Source organism: Papaver somniferum, chromosome 5 (genome assembly GCF_003573695.1).
Source record: "Papaver somniferum cultivar HN1 chromosome 5, ASM357369v1, whole genome shotgun sequence".
NCBI classification, from domain to species: Eukaryota; Viridiplantae; Streptophyta; class Magnoliopsida; order Ranunculales; family Papaveraceae; genus Papaver; species Papaver somniferum.
In genome coordinates, this window is record NC_039362.1 from 42,231,649 (window position 1) to 42,256,349 (window position 24,701).

General features: G+C 35.6%; 2 protein-coding genes across 7 annotated transcripts; one reads left to right on the forward strand and one right to left on the reverse strand.

Annotated features, from left to right (window-relative positions):
• The first annotated feature begins 1,943 nt into the window (after positions 1 to 1,943).
• Positions 1,944 to 6,483, forward strand: LOC113281464 (protein transport protein Sec61 subunit gamma-like). 6 transcript variants are annotated; one of them, XR_003326159.1, is made up of 5 exons: positions 1,944 to 2,084; positions 2,178 to 2,301; positions 4,892 to 4,961; positions 5,815 to 6,300; positions 6,394 to 6,483. XR_003326159.1 is itself a non-coding variant. In XM_026530204.1 (3 exons), the coding sequence occupies exons 1-2, from the start codon at positions 1,991 to 1,993 to the stop codon at positions 2,291 to 2,293; spliced, it is 210 nt and encodes a 69-aa protein (XP_026385989.1). In that variant the 5' UTR covers positions 1,944 to 1,990; the 3' UTR covers positions 2,294 to 2,301; positions 4,892 to 5,269. The 6 variants fall into 6 exon arrangements, 5 of the variants coding, with proteins under 5 accessions (XP_026385989.1, XP_026385987.1, XP_026385990.1 ...); XM_026530204.1 differs by lacking the exons at positions 5,815 to 6,300; positions 6,394 to 6,483 and having other exon boundaries at positions 4,892 to 5,269; XM_026530202.1 differs by lacking the exons at positions 4,892 to 4,961; positions 5,815 to 6,300; positions 6,394 to 6,483 and adding an exon at positions 3,909 to 4,197.
• Positions 6,484 to 12,318: 5,835 nt separating this feature from the next.
• LOC113278986 lies at positions 12,319 to 13,706 on the reverse strand. The gene is made up of 3 exons (XM_026527702.1): positions 13,571 to 13,706; positions 13,289 to 13,516; positions 12,319 to 12,878 (listed from the first exon to the last, which is right to left on the reverse strand). Exons 1-3 carry the CDS (start codon positions 13,704 to 13,706, stop codon positions 12,319 to 12,321), a joined length of 924 nt encoding a protein of 307 aa, XP_026383487.1.
• Between the last annotated feature and the right edge of the window lie 10,995 nt (positions 13,707 to 24,701).

Here is a 24,701-nt window from a genome sequence, read left to right on the forward strand (position 1 = left end):
TCAATGGTTCACCTCAGGGTTTTCTTTTCAGAAGTGAAAGGGGGATACGTCATGGTTGTCCTTTATCTCCTAATTTTTTCATAATGTGTTCTCAAGGTCTTTCATCACTTATGCAGAAATATGAATCTCAGGGTTTATATCAAGGTACAAACTTAACAGAATGGCTCATACGATCTCACATTTAACATTTTCAGATGATTTGTTCTTTTTGGTGTACACTCAAGAACTAATGTTCATTGATGAAACTCTTACAAGAATATGTTGGGATGTTAGGTTACCAACTATGGTAAAAACCCGATTTATTTTAGTAAGGGTATTTCAAATTTGAGGAAGCATATTACTATACAAGATATAGGGGTTAAAAAAAATGCCATTGGAGGACAAATATTTGGGGGTTTATTTCGCTAATTATAAAATTATATTTTAGGATTGATAATTATGACTTTCTTATTGACAAGTTTGTTTCTACATTACCTGGTTGGAGATTTTATTATGTTAATTTTGCAGGTAGAACTGTACTGTTGAAGTCAACCCTTTCTTCCATTCTAGTTTACCTTATGGGAATATGTTTGCTTCCAAAGGGTGTAACTCATGAATTAGATAAGATTGAAAGATACTTTTGGAATGGTCATTCAACTGATGTGAAAAAATCGCACTTCATTAATTGGTCGAAGATCTTCTTATCTAAAGAAAATTGAGGGGTTGGAATCCGAAACGTCGAGCAAATGAACATTTCACTGATATACAAATTTGCATGTAGGTTCCTCAAGAATGAAGAAGCAATGCGGGTCAAACTTTCATCGGTAAAATATATCCAAGATGGATCTTTTTGGTCCATAGATACTCCGGATAAATGCACAGCTACACGGAGCAGCTTATTAGAGGTTCGACATATCCTGTAAATGTAAAATAAGGTTTTCTGGCAGATTTCAAATGGTGGAAGGTTAATATTTAGGATGGTCCATGGTTAGCTCAACGTTTAAAACACTTAATCAATAGAGCGAAGTCTCTCACTGTAGAATTAGAAAGGTTTCTGAGTTGCTGACACCCAATACACAGTCGTGGAACCTAGAGTTATTAAATCAATTATTCTCTCCGCAAATAGCTCTCTGCATATCTTCCATACATCTCAGCGAAAAAGATACTTCATAAGACACCTTAATATTGTCGTGTACTCCTTCAGGTAAGTTATCAATAAAGTCTTGCTACAAACTGTTGCTGAATAATTATCCTTATACAAATAGCTCTCTGCTTTTCCTTGGAAAAAGTACCGATCTTTCTCAAATATCATTCTGAAGATTCATATGTTTGTTTGGAAAATTTTAAACAATGGTATTGCGGTGAAAACAAACATCAGCAGGTTTATTAGTCATATTCCAACTACATGTACCATTTGTTCTTAATATGAAGAAACATTATTGTATCTGTTCTTTGAGTGTGAAAAAGTCAAGTCGGTTTTCAACATAGCTGGTTTGGGTTTCGACTATTATTCTTCTGGAGGCAACATACATCAGATTATCCTTTCAATTGATTATTATTAGTATAAGAAATATGTATAATTTGATAGTCATGTTTATATTCGTTACGTATGTGTTTTAAAATGTTTTATGATGCAAAGTTTACAAATATCTGTTGTATAATTAAGAGATAAACCATTTCCAAATTTTATTAATAATTAATCTTAAGGATATAATCGTAAAAAGTATTTAAAAATTCTCCTCTCTTCCCCTTGTCTTAAAATCTGTGCAAACTACCTTAGGTCATCTTTGGACAGAGGGTAGTAATTAGTTGACGGTTTGGTTTAGTCTAACCAATAGGATCAGGAAAAATAAACTAAAAAAAAAACATGACCAATAGGATCAAGAAGGTAATAATTCCAGGTGGCTACTTCTTATTTGTTCAAGCTACGTGTATATCTTAACTGGACTCAAGAAAATCGAACTTAAAATGGCTGATTTCTCTTTTGTCTCCTCTACACGCTTCAACAGAAATGGACGCAATTGATTCAGTAGTTGATCCATTGAGAGAATTCGCTAAGGACAGTATTCGTCTCGTCAAGAGATGTCACAAACCTGATCAGAAAGGTTATTATCATCTCAAACCTTTTCCATTTCTTGATTTTGGACTTCTTTTTTGGAAATTTTGATTTTGATTTTTATGATTATTGTTTTATGCAGAATTCACAAAGGTGGCATTCCGTACTGCTATTGGTTTTGTTGTGATGGGGTTTGTTGGGTTCTTCGTCAAATTGATTTTCATCCCTATCAATAACATCATTGTTGGATCTGGTTAAGACATTAGGTAAAATCTTCACCCTCTATTTCCTGTTTCTTATTGGGTTTCTGATTTTCGAATGACTTTCTAATTCAATTCATAGCTTTGGATTTCGATAGAAATATTTGTAACTAGAAACTTAGAAATCATGCAATTGTATTCTGATTGGGTTGCCATTGAACTGCTGGTTTCACGATTATGAAGTTTGATTGTGGTGAGTTGAGAATACTTAGTTGTGTAAAAATACACCCATGTACGCATGCAATGTTTTATTTTTTGTTTTTAGTTATAATCGCGGTTGAGAGATTGAATCAGTAGAGTCAGAGAGAGAAACCACTGCTATGTGATGAATCTGCATTTTGCATGTTGCCTAAAACAGTGTTTGCCGTGCAATAGTTTAACCTTAGTGGATTTCAGATCTACATTTTATACTTTTGTTTCTTATTGACTGAATTGGTTAACATTTACAATGATACTCAGAGTATACATAGACTCAGACTAGTATCACATTGACCGACTCCCTAGGACACGCGCCCTTGTCATACTTACAGGACCTTCGCATACTTGTGCCGTTACACTCTTAACTCAGCACAACCATTACACACCATTTCCCTCCTCAAACTCAAGGAGGCAGGACAAGGCACCTTGAGATTGTCTTTAACTCAGCACAACCATTACACACCATAAACACACGAGAGGAAGGCTGATGAAGAGGTAAATCGCTTGCCATAAGGGACAGTGACTAGTTTGTTGTCACAAACCATGAGTAAGCAGTTTTTGAAGCTAAAATTTCCATAGCCTTGCAAATGGTTACAGAAAGACCTTAAAAAGAACAAACCACACCGGCAAAACACGGCGTAGAAAACCAGCAAGTCAAAAACAGCCTTGCATTATTTATGCACACAACAAACTATTCAGCCTTTACCTGCAGAGTTTGACGAGGGAAGAAAACACTCACTGCAAGGAAGCACACATCAGGGAACAACAACTAGCATACCAGAAGTATGTATCACCACACACACACGCTAACAGCAATAGCGAATGAACCAAATAAGGAAGAAGTGAGAGCTGATTGCAGAGTTCAACGAGATGGAAAATCACCCACTGCAACAGCTCACACTACACAAAACAAGCTACCGAACACATGAAGGCAGCCCGTAAATTACCATTATTGTAAACCCATAGCACCAACAGTTTGGCACCCTTAACTGAACCCTTAGATTCGCAGTTCTTGAGCAATTTGTATGATTAGCCAGTCATTGTTTTGACTCACACTACCATGTTTGATCTTTGATGTTCCTCACTGACGTGGTTGTACAGGTAGTTTCCTGAACTAGGCTTGGAAGTGCTTGTACAGGTAGTTTCCTGAACTAGGCTTGGTGTTAAAGGTTAGGAGGGGGCTTAGGTATTTAATGAAACATTGTCGTGTATACTAGTGAAGCCTTGCGACCCGTTATATAGGTTGCGGAATAGAACAATGCTGGCAACTGGCAGTGTGTAGTTTACATACACATTCTTTCTTCAGATTCAGGTTTATTCATAATGTTTTGTGGGATCTTCATGTTTATAACATGTAGAGAATGGTGACTTGTGTGCTGTAGTAAGTGACATGCTGATCTGTTTTGAAACTGTAGGAAATAGAAGTTATATGGCTTTAAAGAGCAGAAGGTAGGAACCTGCAAGGATGCTAAACTACACGGTCTCAGGCTTCTTCTTTGTGTATTTTCTTTTTGGACAAAGCTCCTCATCTGTTAAACATATTTAAGAGCAACAGTTAAATTCATTTTACTTTCTTTTTCTCTTTTAGGAATAACATTGAAATTAGTTCCTTTTCTTTTTTCTGTTTACCCTTAAATATAACTCTCTCACCAGTTTCTGGTTCAACTATATCTATATTTGAAGGTTTCGTTTGGTGGGATTTTACTTTTTGAGTTATTTAGGTGCATCAGCTAGGAGTGCTAAACTTTCTTGCCACCTCGGTTTATTTACTTTATTTTACTTTGGGAACATTAATTAAATAAATAGAGGCCCAACAAAAATACCCTCCCCTAAAATATCCGGATTGTCAGATTACAAATGTACCCATCAATATATTTCACGATTATAATGTTAGTCATTTAGTGCAGTAGCCGTTTCCAAATCGATCTGTCTCTCTCTCCTCCTTTTCGTTCATCCAGTTGTTGCAACTACAGCAGCAGATTTTGAAAACGAAACCGAAAAAAAACCGTCAATCAAAACGATAAACAAAACCGTCGATCTATATATATATATATATCATCATAACCCCATCATTTGAATCATCTGTACTTTGAAGAAAATAAAAAAACAGTGAAAAAATGATCGAAATTAGGTATTAGTGAGTTTACGGAGTTTCAAGAACAAAATAAAGATTGCACAGGTAAAAACACTAAAATCCCTCATAGATGTATTGTATTAAGTGACTATTTTGGTGTTGATTTTGATTTATTACAGTTTTACGCTTTCGATTTTGAAATCAGATTTCATTTTCTGAAGAAAAAAAATTGTTGCATGTATGATTTATCAGCAATTCCTGCTACTAATATGTTTGATTTGATTTGGTATCTAATCAGTTTGGTATCTAATTGATTGATTTTAGGTTAGTTTAGGCTTTTTCAGACGTTGGAGTTGGTTTTGATTTTCATCAGTTGCAGTTTCGGATAAAAGAGGTAAGAAATGATTTCTTTAGTTGATTTTGACTTTCACAGCATCTATTGTTCTGTTTGTGTGAGTGTGAGTGTGTCATTCAGTAATTGCATGTTGATGTCAACAAGTTCTGCAAAAAAATCAAGTTTCAGTTGATGTTGATGCTAATAGGGGATCAACTCATAAAATGATTTATTCTCCGTGTTCTGTGAGTTGTATTCTAAAATAATAGCATGTTGATTCTACAAATATTTGAAGAATAATGTTACAGTTATCTGTTGAAACAAGAATAAAAAAGTTCAATGAAATAAGAAAAAAAGTTGATGTTTCAGTTGTTGTTGTTGATGCTAATGGTAGACCATATATGGGATCAACAATAAAAGTTGATCCCATAAAATTGTGTCAACAACCAAAGTTGACAGCAAATAAATGTTATTGTAAGTGATCTTGTTATTTAGAAGTAGCTTTTTTATTATTTTCGTTGGTGAACATGCCATTCCCTTCTTTTGAACAACAAAAGTTAATCCAATTAATGGGATCAACAACATGAGTTGATGCCATAAAACTGAAAACCAACTATAATTATACAAGTATAAAATGAGATCAACAACAATAGTTGATCACATAAAATGGAATCAACAACATAAGTTGATTCCATTGATGGGATCAACAATAGTAGTTGATCCCATAACAATCGAAAACCAAGTACTATTATACCAGTAATTGTCAACAACGGGAGTTGATGACATTAGATAGGATCAACAATAGGAGTTGATCCCATTTTACTAACTGTTCAACTGTTATTGTTGTGTTATTGAATGAATAAGAATGCTGACTATATCACTGTTGTTTGAAATATAACAATCAAATGAGGAGATCACCGCGGTTAAGCCAGAAGAATCAAGAAGAGGATCAACCGAAACAGATTCCAAAAGATGTAGGAAACAAACATAAGAAGTTATTGGAAGAAAAACAACAACAGATTGAAAGAAGGACAAAGCAGAAAAATGATCAACATAATGAAAAGTCAAAGCAACAAAAAGAAAAAAAGATGGACAAGAAGATTAGAAGAAGACAAATCGCAAGAGATTGAAAAAGTTAAAGCAACGAAAAGAAAGAAGGAGAACAAAAAGAAATTAGATGATGAACAGAAAGAAAAGGTGAAGAAAAAGAAGAAAAATGAAGAGGAACCATCAGGTAAAAGAAAGAAGAAGATGATAATTGAAGAATCAGAAGAAGAGGAAGAAGAAGATTCAGACGAAAAAGAGAACAAATCAGAGGAGGAGGGAGAAGAATCAGAGGAAGAAAAAGTAACTGAGGAAAAGAAAGAATCAGATGCGAAGCCGCGAAATGAACTCAAAGGTAACAATATTGAGTTGTGTTTTATGCTGCCATATCATTAGTTGTTTAACTATTAAAAAGAAATAAGTCAATGGTTGAGTTGAATGTATGCAGGTAGGCCAAGGGAGAACGAAGTTACATTCAAAGGAGGTCTCATTCCATTAGTTGAAATGGGGAGTTTTTTAATACAAGCTGTTTGAACTAGAAAAAGAAGGAAATAAGAAGCAACCAATCCTTGCAAAAGCACCGAACGCCAATCCTTTGTGGGACATCTTCAGCCCATTCTACACAGCAGACAACAATAGTATAGTGACTCCTAAATGGTTAAAAAGAATAAATCTTGCAATACGGCTGCTACTTAGTGGATTTAATAAAGAAACGAAGAAGCTCGCATCTGGAGATCCTGAAAATGAGGAGAATTATACAGAGTGCTCTCTGGATGCAAGGGAATTTGCGTTGATCTTCAAAATCAGAAGAATTATAGAGAGTGAATATTTCAAGAGGAGACTTAAATCAAAGCACCAAGATGAATGCAGGAAATTTTGGAATACCAAGTTCAGACCAGAGAAAGAGCCAAATTGTAAGCATAAAATAACTAAGACTGGGGTTGAAAACAAACTAAGAATTTCAGGTGGAGAAGAGTCCGACCCGGAGTATTTTTTCAGGATTTTTGCCATGTGGTTGGGTGCGGTGTTTTTCTTCCCAGATACTGGAACAACAAGCTTTGCGAGGAAATAGTTACCTCATGTTCTACAAATGGATAAAGTGTCATGGCATATCACATTGTATATTTTTTTATTTCGAACATCTCAAAACAAAAAGGAAAAAAAAAAGGATTGTTATTGGATGCACTACAATGATACCGACAAGTAAACGATATTTATTTCAAAGTAAAATGTTTATATTTGTATATAGTACAATGTTGCATACAGTATGCAAAAACTAACCTCTTTCATTTCTCTGCATCCATCATTGGTTCTGTGAACACACTGGGAACTACATCGACAAGAGGGAGGGTTTTGAAACCAGAACTCCGAGATTCCTAAGATTGAACCAGCACACATTGTGCAAGAAACTTCGCAATGATTTTGAAGAAAAATCTAGAGAGGGAATAGATATGACTTGGTTTAAACATCAGGTAATTTTTTTCTAGCTCTCTTTAAATTTCCTAGTACAGAAACCAATATTTTGTGTGTGAACAATGGAAGTTGATCCCAGCAAATGGATCAACAACTAAAGTTGACACAAAATAACTGAAATCTACTGCAGACAAGTATGATTATGCACATTTTTTTGTATCTGTGTATTTAAATTAGAGGTGGTTCAGAGTAGGATTAGGAAAACAAGTGTGATTATAGATGATAAAGATAAAGAAATGATACCGAGTTGCCATCTGAAATGTATTACAGATTTTGTGTATCAACAATGAAATTTGATCCCCAATGAATGGAATCAATAACCAAAGTTCGCACAATATCTGAAATGTATTATAGACTTTGTATATCAACAATGGAAGTTGATCCCCAATGAATGAAATCAACAACCAAAGTTGACATCATATCTGAAATGTACTCCACCTATATATTGCCCAAAATATAGTTTTAGATGCAACTTTATATACGTCGCACCTCACTCAGGGAAGGGTAGAATGTGAGAAAAAATAGATTATCACCCAAAAAATACTTTGCTCACTGTATTGCACACCGGTTTGCAGGTCCATGAAGATTTTGTTGATCCGGTTACAGAAGATGAGATGTATTTAGTTGACCTATCAGCACCAGCACGAGAATTGGAAGTAGAGAGGAAGAAGAATGAGGACCTGGCAGAGTATCTTGAATGTGACAAGCAGGAAATAACTTATCAAAGAAGGGGTCAAACAAGAATATTGATGAAAAACATAATCTTCATGAAGAATATTATTGACAATAACAAGGACATGATTCAGTTGCAACCAAAGATATCTTAGAGACTGAATTAACTCAAGTGGAGAACCATCTGGAAAGGAGACTGAAGCTGACTTGAATGTAGACGAAGAACCAGAATCAAGTCAACTGACGTTGTCATTGTCAGATGCAAGTACATGCAATTTATAAAAGAGCTTTCAGAAGGGTTTTCAAAGTGGATTATGTCGCTACAGGTACTATTTTAACTCAGTTGAAGAAGTAATCAATTTACTTCTTAGTGTTTAACTCTACAAGTGTTAGCTATAAGAATTGTATGCAAGTCTTTTTATGTTATGCACAGTTTGGATTAATATTAGTATTAGTTTGGTTTACTGATTTCTATACATCCTTAATGAATGAAAATCAGTGAATGTTAGTATTAAAGATAACAGGTATGTGGAGCTAATTGAGTTTACTTAAGTTTACAGATAAAACCATGCATTTATTTATTTATTTATTTATTATGTATTAACAATGAAAGTTGATCCATGAAAGCAATGGGTCAACAATAATGAATGATTGGTTTGTTATCAAGAAATGAGTGTTAGCATTGCAGGGTATTTCCACATAATGGAATTAACTTGTGCATACAGATAAAACCATGCATACTTTTTTATTTTTTTAAGTGTCAACAGTAGAATTTGGATCCAATAATGTGGGGTAAACAATGGAAGTTGATCCCATGAAAGGACCAATAATAATTGTTGATCCCAAACCAATAGGTCAACAATGATAGTTGATATTGTTTACATAAGCTTGTTTCATGTTAATCTAATTGGATTATTTCCATACAGGTACTACCCCAAGCTTCAGTACGATCACTGCCGGAATACTTGATACTCCTACACAGCAGATGAAAGATGCTCCTATACAGCAAACAAAATATACTCCTACACAACAAACGGAAGAGGATGATTCTGCACCTGCAGAAGACGAGGATGTATTGGAAGGGCTTAAAGTGATATGCAAAGTAGATGGAATTGATGGGACAACTGAAGAGGAAGAATGGGACACCACCCAAGACGATGATTTTGAAGCGACACAGATCTAAAGGAATCAGTGCGACACTATTGAAAGAGGAGTGAAGCATAACACAAGGTCAAGCAAGATGCCACATAAATACACACCTCAAAGTAAAGCGATAACGAAGTATGAAAACAAGGGGAAGAAAGGGGGAAAGGGAAAGAAGAAGAAGAAGAAGAAGAAGAAGAAGAAGGGGAGAGTTGTTGAAGAACCGTCAATAATCGACCTCGACGATTACATTGATGTGACGCCACCTGAGCTAACACAGCTGAAGAAGCCATAAAAACTCAAACTCTATAAATCCTGCACCGAGGAAGAAGAAAAGGTATTTCGTCTATTTTTTGAGAAAGCGACAAAAAAGTATGTATCTCTGTAACAACTTGTTTGTTCATTTATAAGTGTAAACAATCAAAGTTGATGCCATGGAATATCTGCGCAAAAACTATTGTAATCCAAGTTACACTTAGAATTTCTAATATGTTATGTCATGAAAATAATATTTTCATTTGAAAAATGTAGTGTCAGAGCATGTAGCTTTTATTTCAACAATGACTTGGAAGAGATCGTCTTTGGAAAGCATATCCAAGCTCTAATGGATAACCAAAACATTAACATCGAGATTGTTGATTACTACATCAACTTGCTGCAATTAAAGATGGAAGATCCAAGTAAGCCGAACTACTACGGGAAAAAGCATTTGATTCTGTCAACAAATACTTATGTAAGTAACGAAGACTCTTAATTTGTCTTTTCAATAACTTGTTACATCAACTTATTTAGGTCTGTATTATCGTAGTTGACATCTTATTTAGGTGAGATGAAACAATTTAGTGTTCTAGGGATGGTACAAGTATACATGAATAAATTATTTTTAGTTTTATAGTACAAAAATAAATTGGATCAACAACAAAAGTTGACACAAAAAACTGAACAATACTACAACTTTTTGTATAAACAATGGTTATTGGCCCTCAAAAATCTGGAATTTGAGAATACCAATTTCAAAATTATAGTATCGGCAACCAAATTTGATAAAAAATTTATGATATACTTGTTGTTATCTAATATCAAAAACAAACTAATGTCAAAAATATGATGCAACAACTGATGAGGGGCGCAGTAGCTACCAAAGATTCCACGAAAGTGGAGGCATGTGGGATTACAACTCAGGTAAGGCATAATTACACAGTGAATGGCGATGACACGTACCTGCTCATACCAATGTGTCTCCAGGACAAGAAAAAAAGACCATTTCATTGGGTGCTGCTTGCGTTAATAGGTGGAAGATGGTTAGTTTTCAACACCATATATCACAACCCAGGATAACACCACCAATACGCTGTCATGGTACAACCATTGACTGATGTCCTGTACGAAATTGGAAAAACAGATGTCGAAACACTTGGATCAGTAAGTACATGATTTTCGCACTACCATGTACCAAAACAAAAAGGGTAGGACTGTGCAATCCACATTTTCTTATTCATGAAGTGTTTGGTGAAGCGTGGACACTGCTTGGATGTAGATGATAAGAGCGTCGAATACCATGAAAAGATTAACAGGAAGAGAGTGAAGATGACTGCAAGGATGTTGGGGGAATTTGATGCATGGAAACCAATTTTAGAAATTACAGACACACCTGAAGAAGATAAGGAAGAAAAACAACTTACAGACTCAGTTGAAGAAATACTCAATTTATAAGACTCTGTTGAAACATTAGATTAATGAAATATATTGTTCATGCTATGAAAAAAGAAACATCTTAAGTGTAGTTGGTAAGAAAAATATAGGTCTGATGATTGGAAGTTAGTTTGAAAAGACATCCTAGTTACTGTAAAGAAATGTCTGCAAGTCTTTTTATGTTCTGAACAATTTGGATGATCTATTTGTAATGATTTGTTATGAATTAATGTTAGTATTAGTTTAGTTTACTGATTTCTATACATTAGTTTGGTTTAATGAATGAATGATTGGTTTGTTATCAAGTGAGTGAATGTTGGTATTAAAGATTGCAGGTATGTAGAGCTAATGGAGTTAACTTGTATATACAAATGAAACCATGCAATTTTTTTCTTTTTATTAAGAATCAACAATGGAAGTTGATCTAAAAATGGGGGATCAACAATGGAAGTTGATCCCGAAAAGGCAATGGGTGAACAATAATGGATCAATGAGTGATTGGTTTCTTGTATATACAAGTTAACTTATATATGTACAACTAATGGAGTTAGCTTGTGTATACAGCTAAAACCATGCATTTTTTTCTTCTTTTTATTAAGCATCAACAATGGAAGTTGATCCCATGAATAGGATCAACATTGATATGTTGATACTGTTTACATTGTACTTTTTCCTGTAAAAACCAGTAAACCTGGAACCTGCAAACTGACATAAGCTTTACAAAACATAAGAATAACATTCATAACAAATAAAACAAAATGTATGTCATTAAAAAAAAACAAATCCAACAAGAAAAATAGGAAAGCATAAAAGAACTAACATCCAAGGTGACATAAACTAAACAAAATGTATGTCATATAAAAAACAATTCAGAAAAATAGGAAAGCATTCACAAAACTTCAGAACAACATCCTCCTCAAAAAGTTGATCATCCTGGAAGTAGAATCCTTGCGGAACACTGGTTCACGAGGAACCAAAGCAGCTCTGCAACATCTATGACGGTTATGGAAGGCAAGACTCTCACACTGATCACACTTCCTTTTCTTGCGAACTTTCTCTCTAGATCCCTGTACCTTGAACTAGTTGGCCTTCCAGCTGATGCTCGACCACTGTTGGAGGCAAGACATAACCATCCTAATAAATTTTAGGAGGCCTATCACTGTACGGAATAGGATAGACAAACCCCTATAGTACTCGGTCGTATAATACAGAATGATGTACTTGTAAGGTTCATCTTCCCCAATCTGCAAGGGAAACTATGCTTCTACCACCAATTGCAAGTGCATGTCTTAGCATCCAAGTCGACTGTGTGCTTTTCAGTAAGAGAAGTGATCTCAAAAACTTTACACTTGATCTTCGTAACTTGTAAAAACGGCAGTCAGTCACCCTCTTGTTAAGTAAGCTTTGCAGTCCACTTACTAAACTCCACCAACTTCTTGTAGTTCTGCTCCATTACCTTAGCACGAATACAATCGATAAGCTCAAGTGCTGGAAGCCGCTTATCATGCTTAATCACACTGTTAAAACTCTCAGCAATGTTCGATGTGTTCTCACCAAATCTTTCTCCTAGAAATGCATGAGCAGCCCAGTTCTGGAATGAAATATTTACCATCCAATCAATAACTGAATCCAGCTTCAGATTGCTCATACTCTTTACAGCAGCATAAAATTTATCCTTTGTTAACGCAGTGTAGCACTCTTCAAACAACTTCACAGCAGTTTGCCTACTCTTTCCCTTTGGAACAGGAATTTTCCCTTTCATGTGGTACAAACAGTAGGAATGGTGAGCGTTTGGAAAGATCACAGGGACATGCTTCAAAAGACCAGTTCCACGATTTGATATGATGGTCATCGGACGATCTTCACTGATAATACCCTTCAATTTGGTTAAGAACCATTTCCAACTCTCACAATTTTCGCAAGGAACAATTCCAAATGCAACTAGATAGATCTCTACAACAAACAATAAAACACCAAAAATTCATAAAGTGACCCATAAAAACTGAAATCCATGAACAAGTTATGGGGTGAACAACAAAAATTATGGGATCAACAACAAGAATTATGGAACCAACTAGAAAAAGTTATGTAATCAACAACTGGAATTATGGGATCAACAACAAAAGTTATGGAATCAACAATTGAAATTATGGACCAACAACAAAAGTTGATACAAAAATATGGGATCAACAACAAAAGTTGATACAAATATATGGAATCGACAACAAAAGTTATGGGATCAACATAAGTTATGTGATCCATAAAATTGAAATACAGGGACATATCAGACTATATTGTGTAATCAACAACCAAAGTTGAAACACTTAATAATTAAAAAAGAGAAAAAATATTAAAAATCATACCTTGGTTACCAGTTTTCCCGCAAGCAACCATAAGACCGCCCTTAAACTTCCCAGTGAGAAAAGTACAATCAATAAATAACATCGGATGACAGTAATTATTGAAACCAGTAATGGAAGCTTCGAAAGCAACAAAAAACCTTTGGAACTGCTTCGTTACACCATCATACTCAAACTTGACGACGCTTCCAGGATTATAACGTTCAATTGATTCTTTATACCAAACAAAATCTGAATAGGACTTAATGTCATCACCCCAAAGACACTATTTAGTGAACTATAAACCATGGTATGCCTGGTTATACGTGAGATCAACACCATATTCCAGATGGAGCAGATCTTTGACATCAGCTGCAGCCCGCTTCTTCTTTGATGCTCGAAAATCATCTATTAAGATATCCTTCAGAAAAGACTTCGTCATTCTTACTTTTGATGGATTAGAACGATCTCAATCACATGAATGCTCTCCGTGAAACGTCTTGCATTGAAACACACCTTTTTTTTTGGCAACGATACACTCCATAGTGTATCGTGTCTGGTCACTCTTAAGTATGAAAGTTTTGTAACCACTGTGAACTTCACACTTCTTAACAGTATCACGACAATATTTAACACTTTCAAACACCTTCCCTACTCCGGTTAAGGTGTTGGCCCAAGCATATGACTTTCAAACACTTCTTAAGTGGATGTTAAACTTCAACACATCAATCCCTTTCGAGATGCAGTAGTGAATGAAAAACCTCAATTACAAATCGTGATTATGACATGTGAAATTCCATCTACAGTGTAACCAAAAAGTACGAGGTGTCCAGGGACATAAGGCCAATTTTGTTTCACCACACTTATAATCCCGCTGACAGTAGTTGATTCCGAAACATCATGCGAGACGGTCAAATTGCAAAATGTGAACTTTTCAATAGCCATCTTTGGCCTCCAACAACCATAACGGATCAATAAAACTAATAAAACATTAAAAAAAAGAAGTTGTGTTCAGAATTTGGGATCAACAAACCAATGTTGATCCAATAAAAACATCTGTCAACAACCATAATCAGAAAATCATCCAGGTTATTTGCATTAACAATGAAAGTTGATCCAACAAACCTGCATCAACAACCAATATTGATCCAATAAAACATTTGTCAACAACCATAATCAGAAATTATCCAGGTTACTTGCATCAACATTGAAAGTTGATCCAATAAACCTGTATCAACAACCAATGTTGATCCAATAAAAACATCTGTCAACAACCATAATCAGAAAATTATCCAAGTTAGTTGCATCAATAATGGAAGTTGATCCAACAAACTTGCATCAACAAACAATGTTGATACAATAATCTGGATATTGTACAAATTTTCAGTGTCAACAATGAAAAAACTATGTCAACAACCAAGATTTTGCTACAAAAGAACAGCATAAACAGTATCATATATGTTACTTCGCATCGGATTAGTATGCAATCAGTGCAAATGTTAACCTGCTACATGAAATACTACATGACCATACATGCTCCATGTTAAAAATTTCACTGCAAACCATAAGAAAACATCCTAAACCTAACCTATTTTTTGATTTCAAATTACGTCACACATCACTCGGGGGCTGCGCCCCCTCGTGACAGTTATATTCAATGTCGAACGTTAGCTAATTCTAATTATGCTTCCAATTGATTACACTAACTTCTCACTTCTAATTATCCTAAAGTTGATTCATCAACACTCGGTATTCTCCAAATAATTCATCAACACTCAGTAGTCAGTATTCTCCAAATAATTCTCCAAATAATTAATCAACAATCAGTATTCTCCAAAATAATTCATAACTGCTTCATAGAAAGTACATTAAAGCTAAAATCATGAATTATAAACCTAACATTGAATCATGAGCCGATCTAAGTAAAACAACAGAAATTTAAAATCAAAAAACGGAGATTGAAAAATTGAATAATACATGTTTAAGAGATGAATAACGATCTCGAATCAGAAAAAAAAAAAATGAACCAATCAATCCAGTAGAATCAAACACACAAAATCAAGCTTCCAAAATCACGATCTCAGCAACACAAAATACGAATAAACTGAAATCAAAGATGAAGATTTACAAACTACAAATCGAACATGCAAATACCATATACAATTCTATTCATCTTCAATCCCGAATCACCATTACCAATTTGTTTTAGATAAACAGATCGAGAAGGTTCTGTTGATGAAGAAATGGCTCTCAGATCTCAGATTTACAGATCCAATCGATTAAGTTGATGAATAAAAATTCAGTAGAAGAAGAAGAAGAAAATTTTATGTTGATCCTAGAATTCTCAGAGAAAATTTTCGAGTTATTTTTCTTCGATTTTCAGCTGAAGCACGACTTCTCTCTCTCTTTCTGTTTTTTTTTTCCGTTGATAACTGATTTTTGGTTTTATATTAGTAAATATATATGAATGGTATATTTGCAATGTTGCAGAATTTTTAATGGACCCTGATGGACTTTGGATTGAAAAGGGTATATTTGTTGTGTCATAGGATTATTTGTGAAGCCCGTGAAAAGGAGGGACAATTATATACTTACCACTTTTTTTTTTTTTTTTTGCCATTGTTGGCTGTTTGTTTTTTTTTTTTGATCAAAAGGGAAGTTGTATTAAGAAGTAGAAGAATGTACATAGTTTCTACCAGAGGTAGATGAAAAAAAGAAAGCTACAGATTACATGGAGATAGAATCCCAAGTATTTAACACAGAATTTGAGAAACTCAAGTGAATACGATGTCCTATTACAGTTACCCAAGCTAGGACTGCAGATTTAACTTCGTTAACCAAGTAAACTGACCACCTCTTGTAGTGGCACGATATGAAAACCTACATCTTGAGAACTCATCTAGTTTCGCTCCGTGGCTTAGGGCGTTAATCCTTTTACACCATGTCAACCTTTATGGGGTATTGGTTGACCTTTCCTTCAGGATTTTAACCTTCGACTATAGAAATTTCTGTAAATGCAAAAGTGAACAGCTTTATGCTACCTCCTATAAAAAGTGTGCCCGATAACAAAGTAATCCCTCTAATTTCATACTTAAAAAAGTACTAATAAAGGATATGGATTACTATCCCTATCCTATTAAACATGCTAAGTTTTTTTCTTTCTCATATTTTCTCTCCACTGGCGGTGGAATTTTTTTTCTCTCATCGTCTTTTCAAAATGATTTAGCTCAAACATAATTTGCCAATCAAACATTTAAGTTTTAATCCACCGTAAGATTTAGCTAGAGACTGTTAAATCAAGCTATATTACAGAGTGCAAGATATTGAATTTCTAGAAGCCACAAAATGGATGTCAAAGCTTTAGGTAACAAGATGTAACGAAACTGTAAACGGGTCGAGCCAAAATGGATGTCAAAGCTCTGCGAACTGGCAATGGTTCGAGTTTTTGGTAAAGAACATGGCTTAGACTGGAATCTGTGGCAAAGAACTCCAAATGACAGCAATAACTAATCTTATCTACTCAGAATGTCAATTTGAATGTTACATGGAAATAACTAATCCTATCTACTTAGAACTCCAAGTGAAACCCGATTTAATGTAAAATTTCAGTGACAATTAATTCACTTACGGCATAAAATCAAAGATGAAGGCTATGCGGGTGTTGGTGTTTCGGCATTGTATTTTTGATGAATGTCGTGCCGGCGTTAGATGGCGGTATGGTCGTTAATATGAAGATTATGCCGATATTGACGCTACAGTCCCAATTCATTGCACGTCACTGCCGGCATGGATTTATGAATGAATGCCATGCCGGAACTATTTTAATCAAAATTGTGGTTATTTGTATTACAGTGCCGGCAGACACTTGCAACTTATGGGAAGTTTCTGTTTAAAATTTTCACACTGCCGGCAGTCCCCACATTTTAGAACATGTTGCTGTCTAACTAATACCCTTTCCATCTCATGAGCAAAGAGAAAAATAACACTCTCTATTCACACGAAGGAGTGGAGAAAAGTTGAACAGAGAGGTAAAGAAAGAGAAAGAAAACTGAAGAGAAAAGAAAAAGGGGAGGGAATACGCAACTGAGCTCCTTCAGATATGCACTGGGGAAGGTGGAAAAAGAGGTTTTTATAGCTTGCCATATAAACACCCCAGGCCGGGACAATGTTTCATTATCATATCACAATACAAACTTATCAAGTATATTAGTCTTGATCATCACAACCACACCACTCTGTAAACCCTATGCTACCTATACCTATCCCGATCGCCTGTTGAGACGTGAATTAGGATCTCTAGTTTCGCACACTTTTTTGTGAAATCCAAAACATTCTTAGCTCCTATGAGTATTTACTTCCAAAGCCACTTATTTCCGCGCGCGTATGTACAATTACCTTCCTAATGGCATTCACCTCGGCATGAGTTGTTGGGTCCGTCGTTTTCCATTCGATATTATGACAACTCATAATTACTTTGCAGTCACGAACAATAGCTGCATCAAATGGGTATCCATCTCCAATATCGAGTCCCTTATACGCTTCTCCAATTGCTTTTATCAAGAATACACACGATCATTATGCTCTCCAACTGCTAGAAATATTGTGACAAAAAACCATCAAGTCACGGTGACTTGGAAACCTTCAGTTAAGAATCACTAAGCTAAATGCACAAAAACAAAAGATATTACTGAAATGAGAGGTGGAGTTTGAGATTGGCTTACCGTTAATCTCTTCTTCCATGGCTAGCTGAAATATGAAGACTGATTATATTTAGCTTGACAAACAATAACTTTATTTATAGAAAAACAAAATCTATAGAGTAAAGATGTTTTGACTGTTGTTGATGGTGGATTTTCGACAAAGGTCAAAATCGTAAAATCGTGATACTACATGTTTCTGACCCGGCTTCAGGAACGCATGTGATGATTCATATTTTATGATCCGTGAACCGTTTCACGAACTCTGACTGAGTGAGCGTTCCTCTCAGAGCCATGATGAATATGTTTCTCGAAAGGCCTCCCCGGCTAAGTGTTCGATGCTTCACATTTTCATTATGCCCTCTGTTAGAGCACTGCTCGGTCGAACTCGCATGCGTTGCTATCTCAAGCATGTTTGTCAATGTTAGTGATCAAAACTATAAGTCTTGATTTCTGGCCTATTTATAGATGTCTCGGGCAAGGACGTAGATTGTGTAGTTGAGCTTAGTTTTCACGGCGTTCATTATTTGAAGACGAAGAACTACTAAGGGGAGCTTGTGAAACTTCATCGACAAAAGGTATGTGGAGACTTAAACTCATCTATCACTTGGAAAGTCTATTTCTACTCTATCTCCTATATTTATACATAAGTCGTATTATGATATTGTTTTCAATATACACATTTGAGATTTCGAGCTGAGTTTAACTCGCTTACATATTTCTCGAAATATGTGTTGGCAAGCTTTCGCTTCGACCAAGTTTATCTTATATCATGTGAAAATTGCCGAGTAACATCTTACATGGTTTTTGTGATACAATCATTTGGTGTTATCTTGGAATGTTTCATAATGATTATTTCAATAACTTGAAAATTGCTTTGATCCTAATAGTGTGTGAAAATGGCTATTGTCATCCTCTAAGAAAGTTTCAATGATTGAAATAAGAGTTTAGCCATTATTGGATATGTCATATTGTGCACTCTTGCACATATGTAATCCATGTTCGGGAACCATAGTGTGTGCACCCGTTTGCGTACCCGTTGATTTGAGAAACCCGGAAACCTAAGTATGCGTACCCGTTTGTGTACTGGCTTACAGGTTCATGTCTGAGAATTTCTGCTGGATTTTGAAGTTCGCGTACCCGTTTGCGTACCGGCATAACTCAATCTTAGTCCGGGTATTTCAAGTATGCGTACCCGTTTGCATATTTGAAGGTTAAAGTTCTAAAATCGGTTTTAAACATGAACATAAACATTTATATGATAAGGAATGCAATCTTTGCAAACTGTAGATATAATGTTCATGATTGGTTCGAGTGAATCAAACAGATTTTACTTCAATTGTGTTCTTGTAAAATTCTATGAGAATATCGCAATTGAACAACTCTTTAACTAGTTTCATTTGAGTCATTTGAACTAGTTATGGTTAAGATGAATAAGGTTGATATGAGTGTAATCATATGGCTAACCTCGGTTAACTATTTGTGAACCAACATGGTGTACGCATTTAGGTGCGGTTAAATAAACCTAAATAAGGGTACATTTCATTTGTGTGTAACAAGCTAAGTTCGATCTAACGGTTGAAAGATATTAGCTTGGTTGAATCAGGTTTTTCATCTAACTGTGAATATTAAATGCCTTGTTACTAAGGTAACTTGGATTGCAAACCCTGATTTGAAAACTATATAAAGGAGAACTCTAGCAACTTGGAAATCGAATCCCCACATACCTCATGTGTGTTACTAGTTGCATAAACTAGAGCCGATTCTCCTTTAACCTTAGGTTTCTATCTATACCCTGTAGGTTAACGACATCAAAGACTTCATTGGGATTGTGAAGCCAGACCCAACTATTTTCTTTGTAGTTACGTGTTCTGATCTTGCCCGATTCTATCGTATTGAGTACAATTGAAATAATTGACTCGAGATTAATTTCTCCGATAGGCAAGATAAAAGTAATCACAAACATCTTCGTCTCATCGTTTCTGATTCCAAAATATCTTGTTCGCTAGTCGATTAAGATTATTGTGAGGTGATTGATAATACTAGGTTGCTCTTCGGGAATATAAGACCGGTTTATCAATTGGTTCCTGTTCACCTTGATTTATCAAAAGATGGAACAAAAACTCTTGGGTATTTCTGTGGGAGACAGATTTATTCAATATATAGACTTTTCTGTGTGAGATAGATTTGTTTATCAAGTCTTCGACTTTGGGTCGTAACAAGTCTTGGTTGTGGGTGAGCTCAACTACGGGGATCAAGTGCGTAGTATCCTGCTGGGATCAGAGACGTAAGAAATGCAACTGTACCTTGAATTAGTATGAGATTGATTAGTGTTCAACTACAGTCCAGTCCGAAGTTAATTGGTAGTAGGTTAGAGTATGTAGCGGCTTAATACAATGTGGTGTTCAATTTGGACTAGGTCCCGGGGTTTTTCTGTATTTTCGGTTTCCTCGTTAACAAAATTCTGGTGTCTCTGTTATTTCTTTTCCACATTATATTTTATTATATAATTGAAATATCACAGGTTGTGCATTAAGTTCAATCAATTAGAATATCCGACCTTGGGTTGTTGATTTAAATTGATTGACACTTGAACATTGGTCTTTGGTACCGTTCAAGTTAATCCTCTTATATTCAATCGGGCTCACAGACTTCTATTTGTTAATTACGGATTGTATTAAGAGTCAGAGATATTAAACTCTTTGATATACTTTACTCTAGATTGAGTCTGACTGTCTAGTTAATTGTCTAGAAAGTATATTGGAGTAAGTCCTATCAGATTGCCAAACGAATTGTTGGGTGTGGTTGTTAGACCCCCGCATTTTCAAGTGGTATCAGATCAGGAAAACACGTTAAAGACCTCATAAGTCTGTGTTTGTAGCAATTTGATTCTTATGGACGAGTCTATCTGTAATAACGTATTAGTTCATAAATTACCAGATATGTTTCAAAGCTTGGATTCACCTGAGCGAACTGTCACATCTAGGTCAGTATTCAAACATTATCTTAATGTAGAACCTGTTGAAGTCTGGGAAATACGCCTAGAAGAACAGTTGGATGAACTTTCTGATGAAGGTGATTCATATATTGATAGAGATGTTGATGAGGAAGTCTCGGAGTTTGTTAAAGTTTTGAATTCATTGGAAAATAAGAAGATGACAACTTCTCATGTCGCACCCCTTATGACTCCTCTCTGTCGAGAAAAAAATAAATTGAGAAGATGTTACGCAGGTGTTTATGTTTCAAATCGTTCTAACAAATCGATCCTCAAGGATTATGAGGAAAACCTACGTATAAAGTCACTTATATGTGATAATATTTATCAAAAGTATTTTTGTTGGAAGAGAAACTTGCAGAATCTGAAGCAAGGATTAACTGCCAGCAACCAAGTTTTGATAACAGAGAAAGCGCTCATCTCGCTCGAGAAAAACGCCTTGAGGCTGATTTAACTGTTGCTCTTGATAAAATCAAGATGTTGGAAGATGACTTGAAAAAGTTCAATACTAGTTCAAGCAAATTAACCACTATGCTAGGAGCAAGTAAAAATCATCGTGATACACGAGGATTGGGCTATAAGGGAATAGATGCCCCAAGTATTAGCAAAGAGGTAAATTTTGTCAAGGCTAGTGATTCTTTTCAACAAAAGGTTTCCACTTATGGCAAAAGTGAAATACCTTCACTGGAAGTTAAGGTTCAAAAGAGCAAAGTATATCAACCTCCAAAGTCAGCACACATGGATCGAGGTAACAACATTCCTTATGTTTACCACTATTGCGGAAATAAAGGTCATCTGGAAAGGAGATGTTGTTTCCGTATAAGGAATGAGAAACTTCATGATGTTCTTGTTTGGGCATCACAAGATTGTGAAACCAAGATCATATGTTAAGACTAATCCCCTTAACGTTACAGGTTGTAACTGTCCAACCTTTATGCAAAGGAATAAGTGCTGTGATAAACCTAGATTTGCCTATAAACATCATACGAACCCTTTTCACAATCCTAATGGTTATCAAAAGGATAACTTCGTAAAGACGAAGACAAGATCCGATGCTCCCAATTGGAGAAAGACTAACTTGCAAAAGAATAGTCAATACAATTCTCTTCCCAGAATTCCAGAAGACAGTAATGGGAAGAAGGGTGAGGTTGTTTCTAAACACACTCAGAAGTGGGTACCAAAGAAATCCAATGATGCTTTGAGTGTGAAAAGGAATTATCTCCCAGAAAATTCCATGACTATGGAGAAGGCAGTATCCATGATGTTGGAACGTAAAGAATTCTTTGGAAAGATGGATTTGGACGTGAAAGGTTCTAAAAGCGATCTCTTTCATGGTAATCCAAAAGTCACTTATGGTGAGCAAAACATTGTTCACCTCAACACAACTTGAGTGTGTTGTAAGTGCATCATCACCAAGGAATTCCCTGCTATGTATACGGTGAGGGAAGCACAAGAATTGGGGCGCACATATTATGTTCGGTAAGGCTGTAGAATTCGATTGGATTCTTCTAAAAAGAGTATGGTCTAAACATTTTGATAGATAGGGTTCTACGAATTCCTTTCAAAAAGGTTATGGTGGACAAATTGTTGTTCACCGCAACACAACTTAATTGTGATGTGTTGGTGCATCTTGTCTCACGTGCCTGATTAAAAGATACAAGATTGTGCACACCTCAGGCTTTAAGAATTTTTTTTTTTGTTTTCTTAGATTTGCCGTGTGTTTTGGAATTATTTCATATTGGAAAAGACTTCCCTGTTTAATCAATGAAAGAGGGTTATTCTCGACAATTCTACTCTCTTTAGGGTTGTGATTGTGCGTGCGTGAACTTGTGTGGCTAAAGGTTCCGTAACCCTACATTCTTTTTCCTTCTCTGAAACTTTTTTCATCTTAAGACTGCCTGTTGAATTTGAATTGTGACTTCCTCTCACAAACCCATACACGTATGGATACTCCAAGCATCATGTGTTCTGATGGAAAAGATGTTACTATGATTGTTAATCCATCAATCATGAAGGGAAAAGAGAAATCTCTGTCACCTCCAACTTTGAAAATAAAAAGAAGGAATGTGAGGAAGCCAAGAGTTGTTCCTTCAAATTTCTCAGAAGTTTTCTGGTGTTCTTGAAGAGTTGAAGGAAACAAGGAAGGAGATTCAGCAAATAAGGGCTTTTGTTTTGAGAACTCTCGAAATTCAGAAGGCCCTGGTTCGATATCATCAACCTAGAAGCTTTGTTGGAATTGACTTTTTTCTCCAAGAACCTTATGTTCCTATGGCTGTTGACGACAAGGAGTTCGGGGACGATAAAGAATTCTTCATGAAAAAGCGGGGGTCTAACAACAACACCCAATATTTCGCTTAGCAATCTGTATGGACTAACTCCGGAATACTTTGCTAGAGAATCAACTAGACAGTCAGACTCAATCTAGATAAAAAGTATCTCAAGGAGTTATTATCTCAATCTCTCGATTTGATTTCTACTCAAGCTAAAATCAATAGCGAGTCTTTATCAAAGAGAGATAACTTGGACGGTACCAAAGACCAATGTCCAAGGATCAATCAACTACAATCAACAACCAAAAGTTGGATTAGAGAAGTTGATGATCACGAACGCACAACCTGTATTATTTCTATTATATAAAATATAATGCGGAAAAGAAATAACACAGACACCAAAAGTTTTGTTAACGAGGAAACCGCAAATGCAGAAAAATCCCGGGACCTAGTCCAGATTGAATACCCACTGTATTAAGCCGCTACAGACACTAGCCTACTCCAAGCTAACTTCGGACTGATCTATAATTGAACCCCTACCAATCTCCCAATTATACAAGGTACAGTTGTACTCCTACGCCTCTGATCCCAGCAGGACACTGCGTACTTGATTCCCTTTGCTGATCTCACCCACAACAAAGAGTTGCTGCAACCCAAAATCACAGACTTGATAATAAACGAATCTGTCTCACACAGAAAAGTCTATCGAAAGGATAAATATTTCTCCCACAGATAAACCCTAGGTTTTGTTCCGTCTTTAGATATAAAATCAAGGTAACATGAACCAATTGACAATCCAGACTTATATTCCCGAAGAACATCCTAGATTAATCAATCACTCCTCTACAATCCTTCCTGACTACACAAGCGGATTGTCGAGGAATCACAAATAGTGAGACGAAGATGTTTGTGACTTCTTTATCTTGCCTATCGGAGAACTCTCACGATCTCAAGCCAATCAATCGATTGTACTCGTACGATAGAAGATGCAAGATCAGATCACATAACTACGATAAAAGTAGTATCGGTCTGGCTTCACAATCCCAATGAAGTATTTAAGTCGTTAACTCGAGTTTAGAGAAGAAACTCAAGATTTAATGGAGATCGACTCTAGTGAGATCACTAGTAGTACACAGATGTGTAGGGATTAGGTTTGCTCAATGCTAGACGTCTCCTTTATATAGCCTTCAAATCGGGGTTTTGCCTTAGGTACAAAGCAATCCTTAATCACCGTTAGATGAAAACCTGATTTAGATTCAAGCCAATATCTCTCAACCGTTAGATCGAAAGACATAGCTTGTCATACACACTTGGATACACGTTTACTGGGTTCGTGAAAACCATGCCCAAACAAGTACACTTATGTTGGTTTAACATGATAACCCAAAAGGTCAACCATATGAGCATCTCATATTAATCATGTTATTCTTCATCATAACTAGTTCAATTGACTCAAATGAACTAGTTAAGAGTTG

Coding starts and splice junctions, on each gene's coding strand:
- LOC113281464 (XM_026530201.1), top strand. CDS start 5,946: ATGATCAACATAATGAAAAGTCAAAGCAACAAAAAGAAAAAAAGATGG. Junction 6,301..6,393: donor GCCGCGAAATGAACTCAAAG/GTAACAATATTG, acceptor GAATGTATGCAG/GTAGGCCAAGGGAGAACGAA.
- LOC113278986 (XM_026527702.1), bottom strand. CDS start 13,706: ATGACGAAGTCTTTTCTGAAGGATATCTTAATAGATGATTTTCGAGCA. Junction 13,517..13,570: donor GTATAACCAGGCATACCATG/GTTTATAGTTCA, acceptor AGTCCTATTCAG/ATTTTGTTTGGTATAAAGAA. Junction 12,879..13,288: donor CGGGAAAACTGGTAACCAAG/GTATGATTTTTA, acceptor TGTTTGTTGTAG/AGATCTATCTAGTTGCATTT.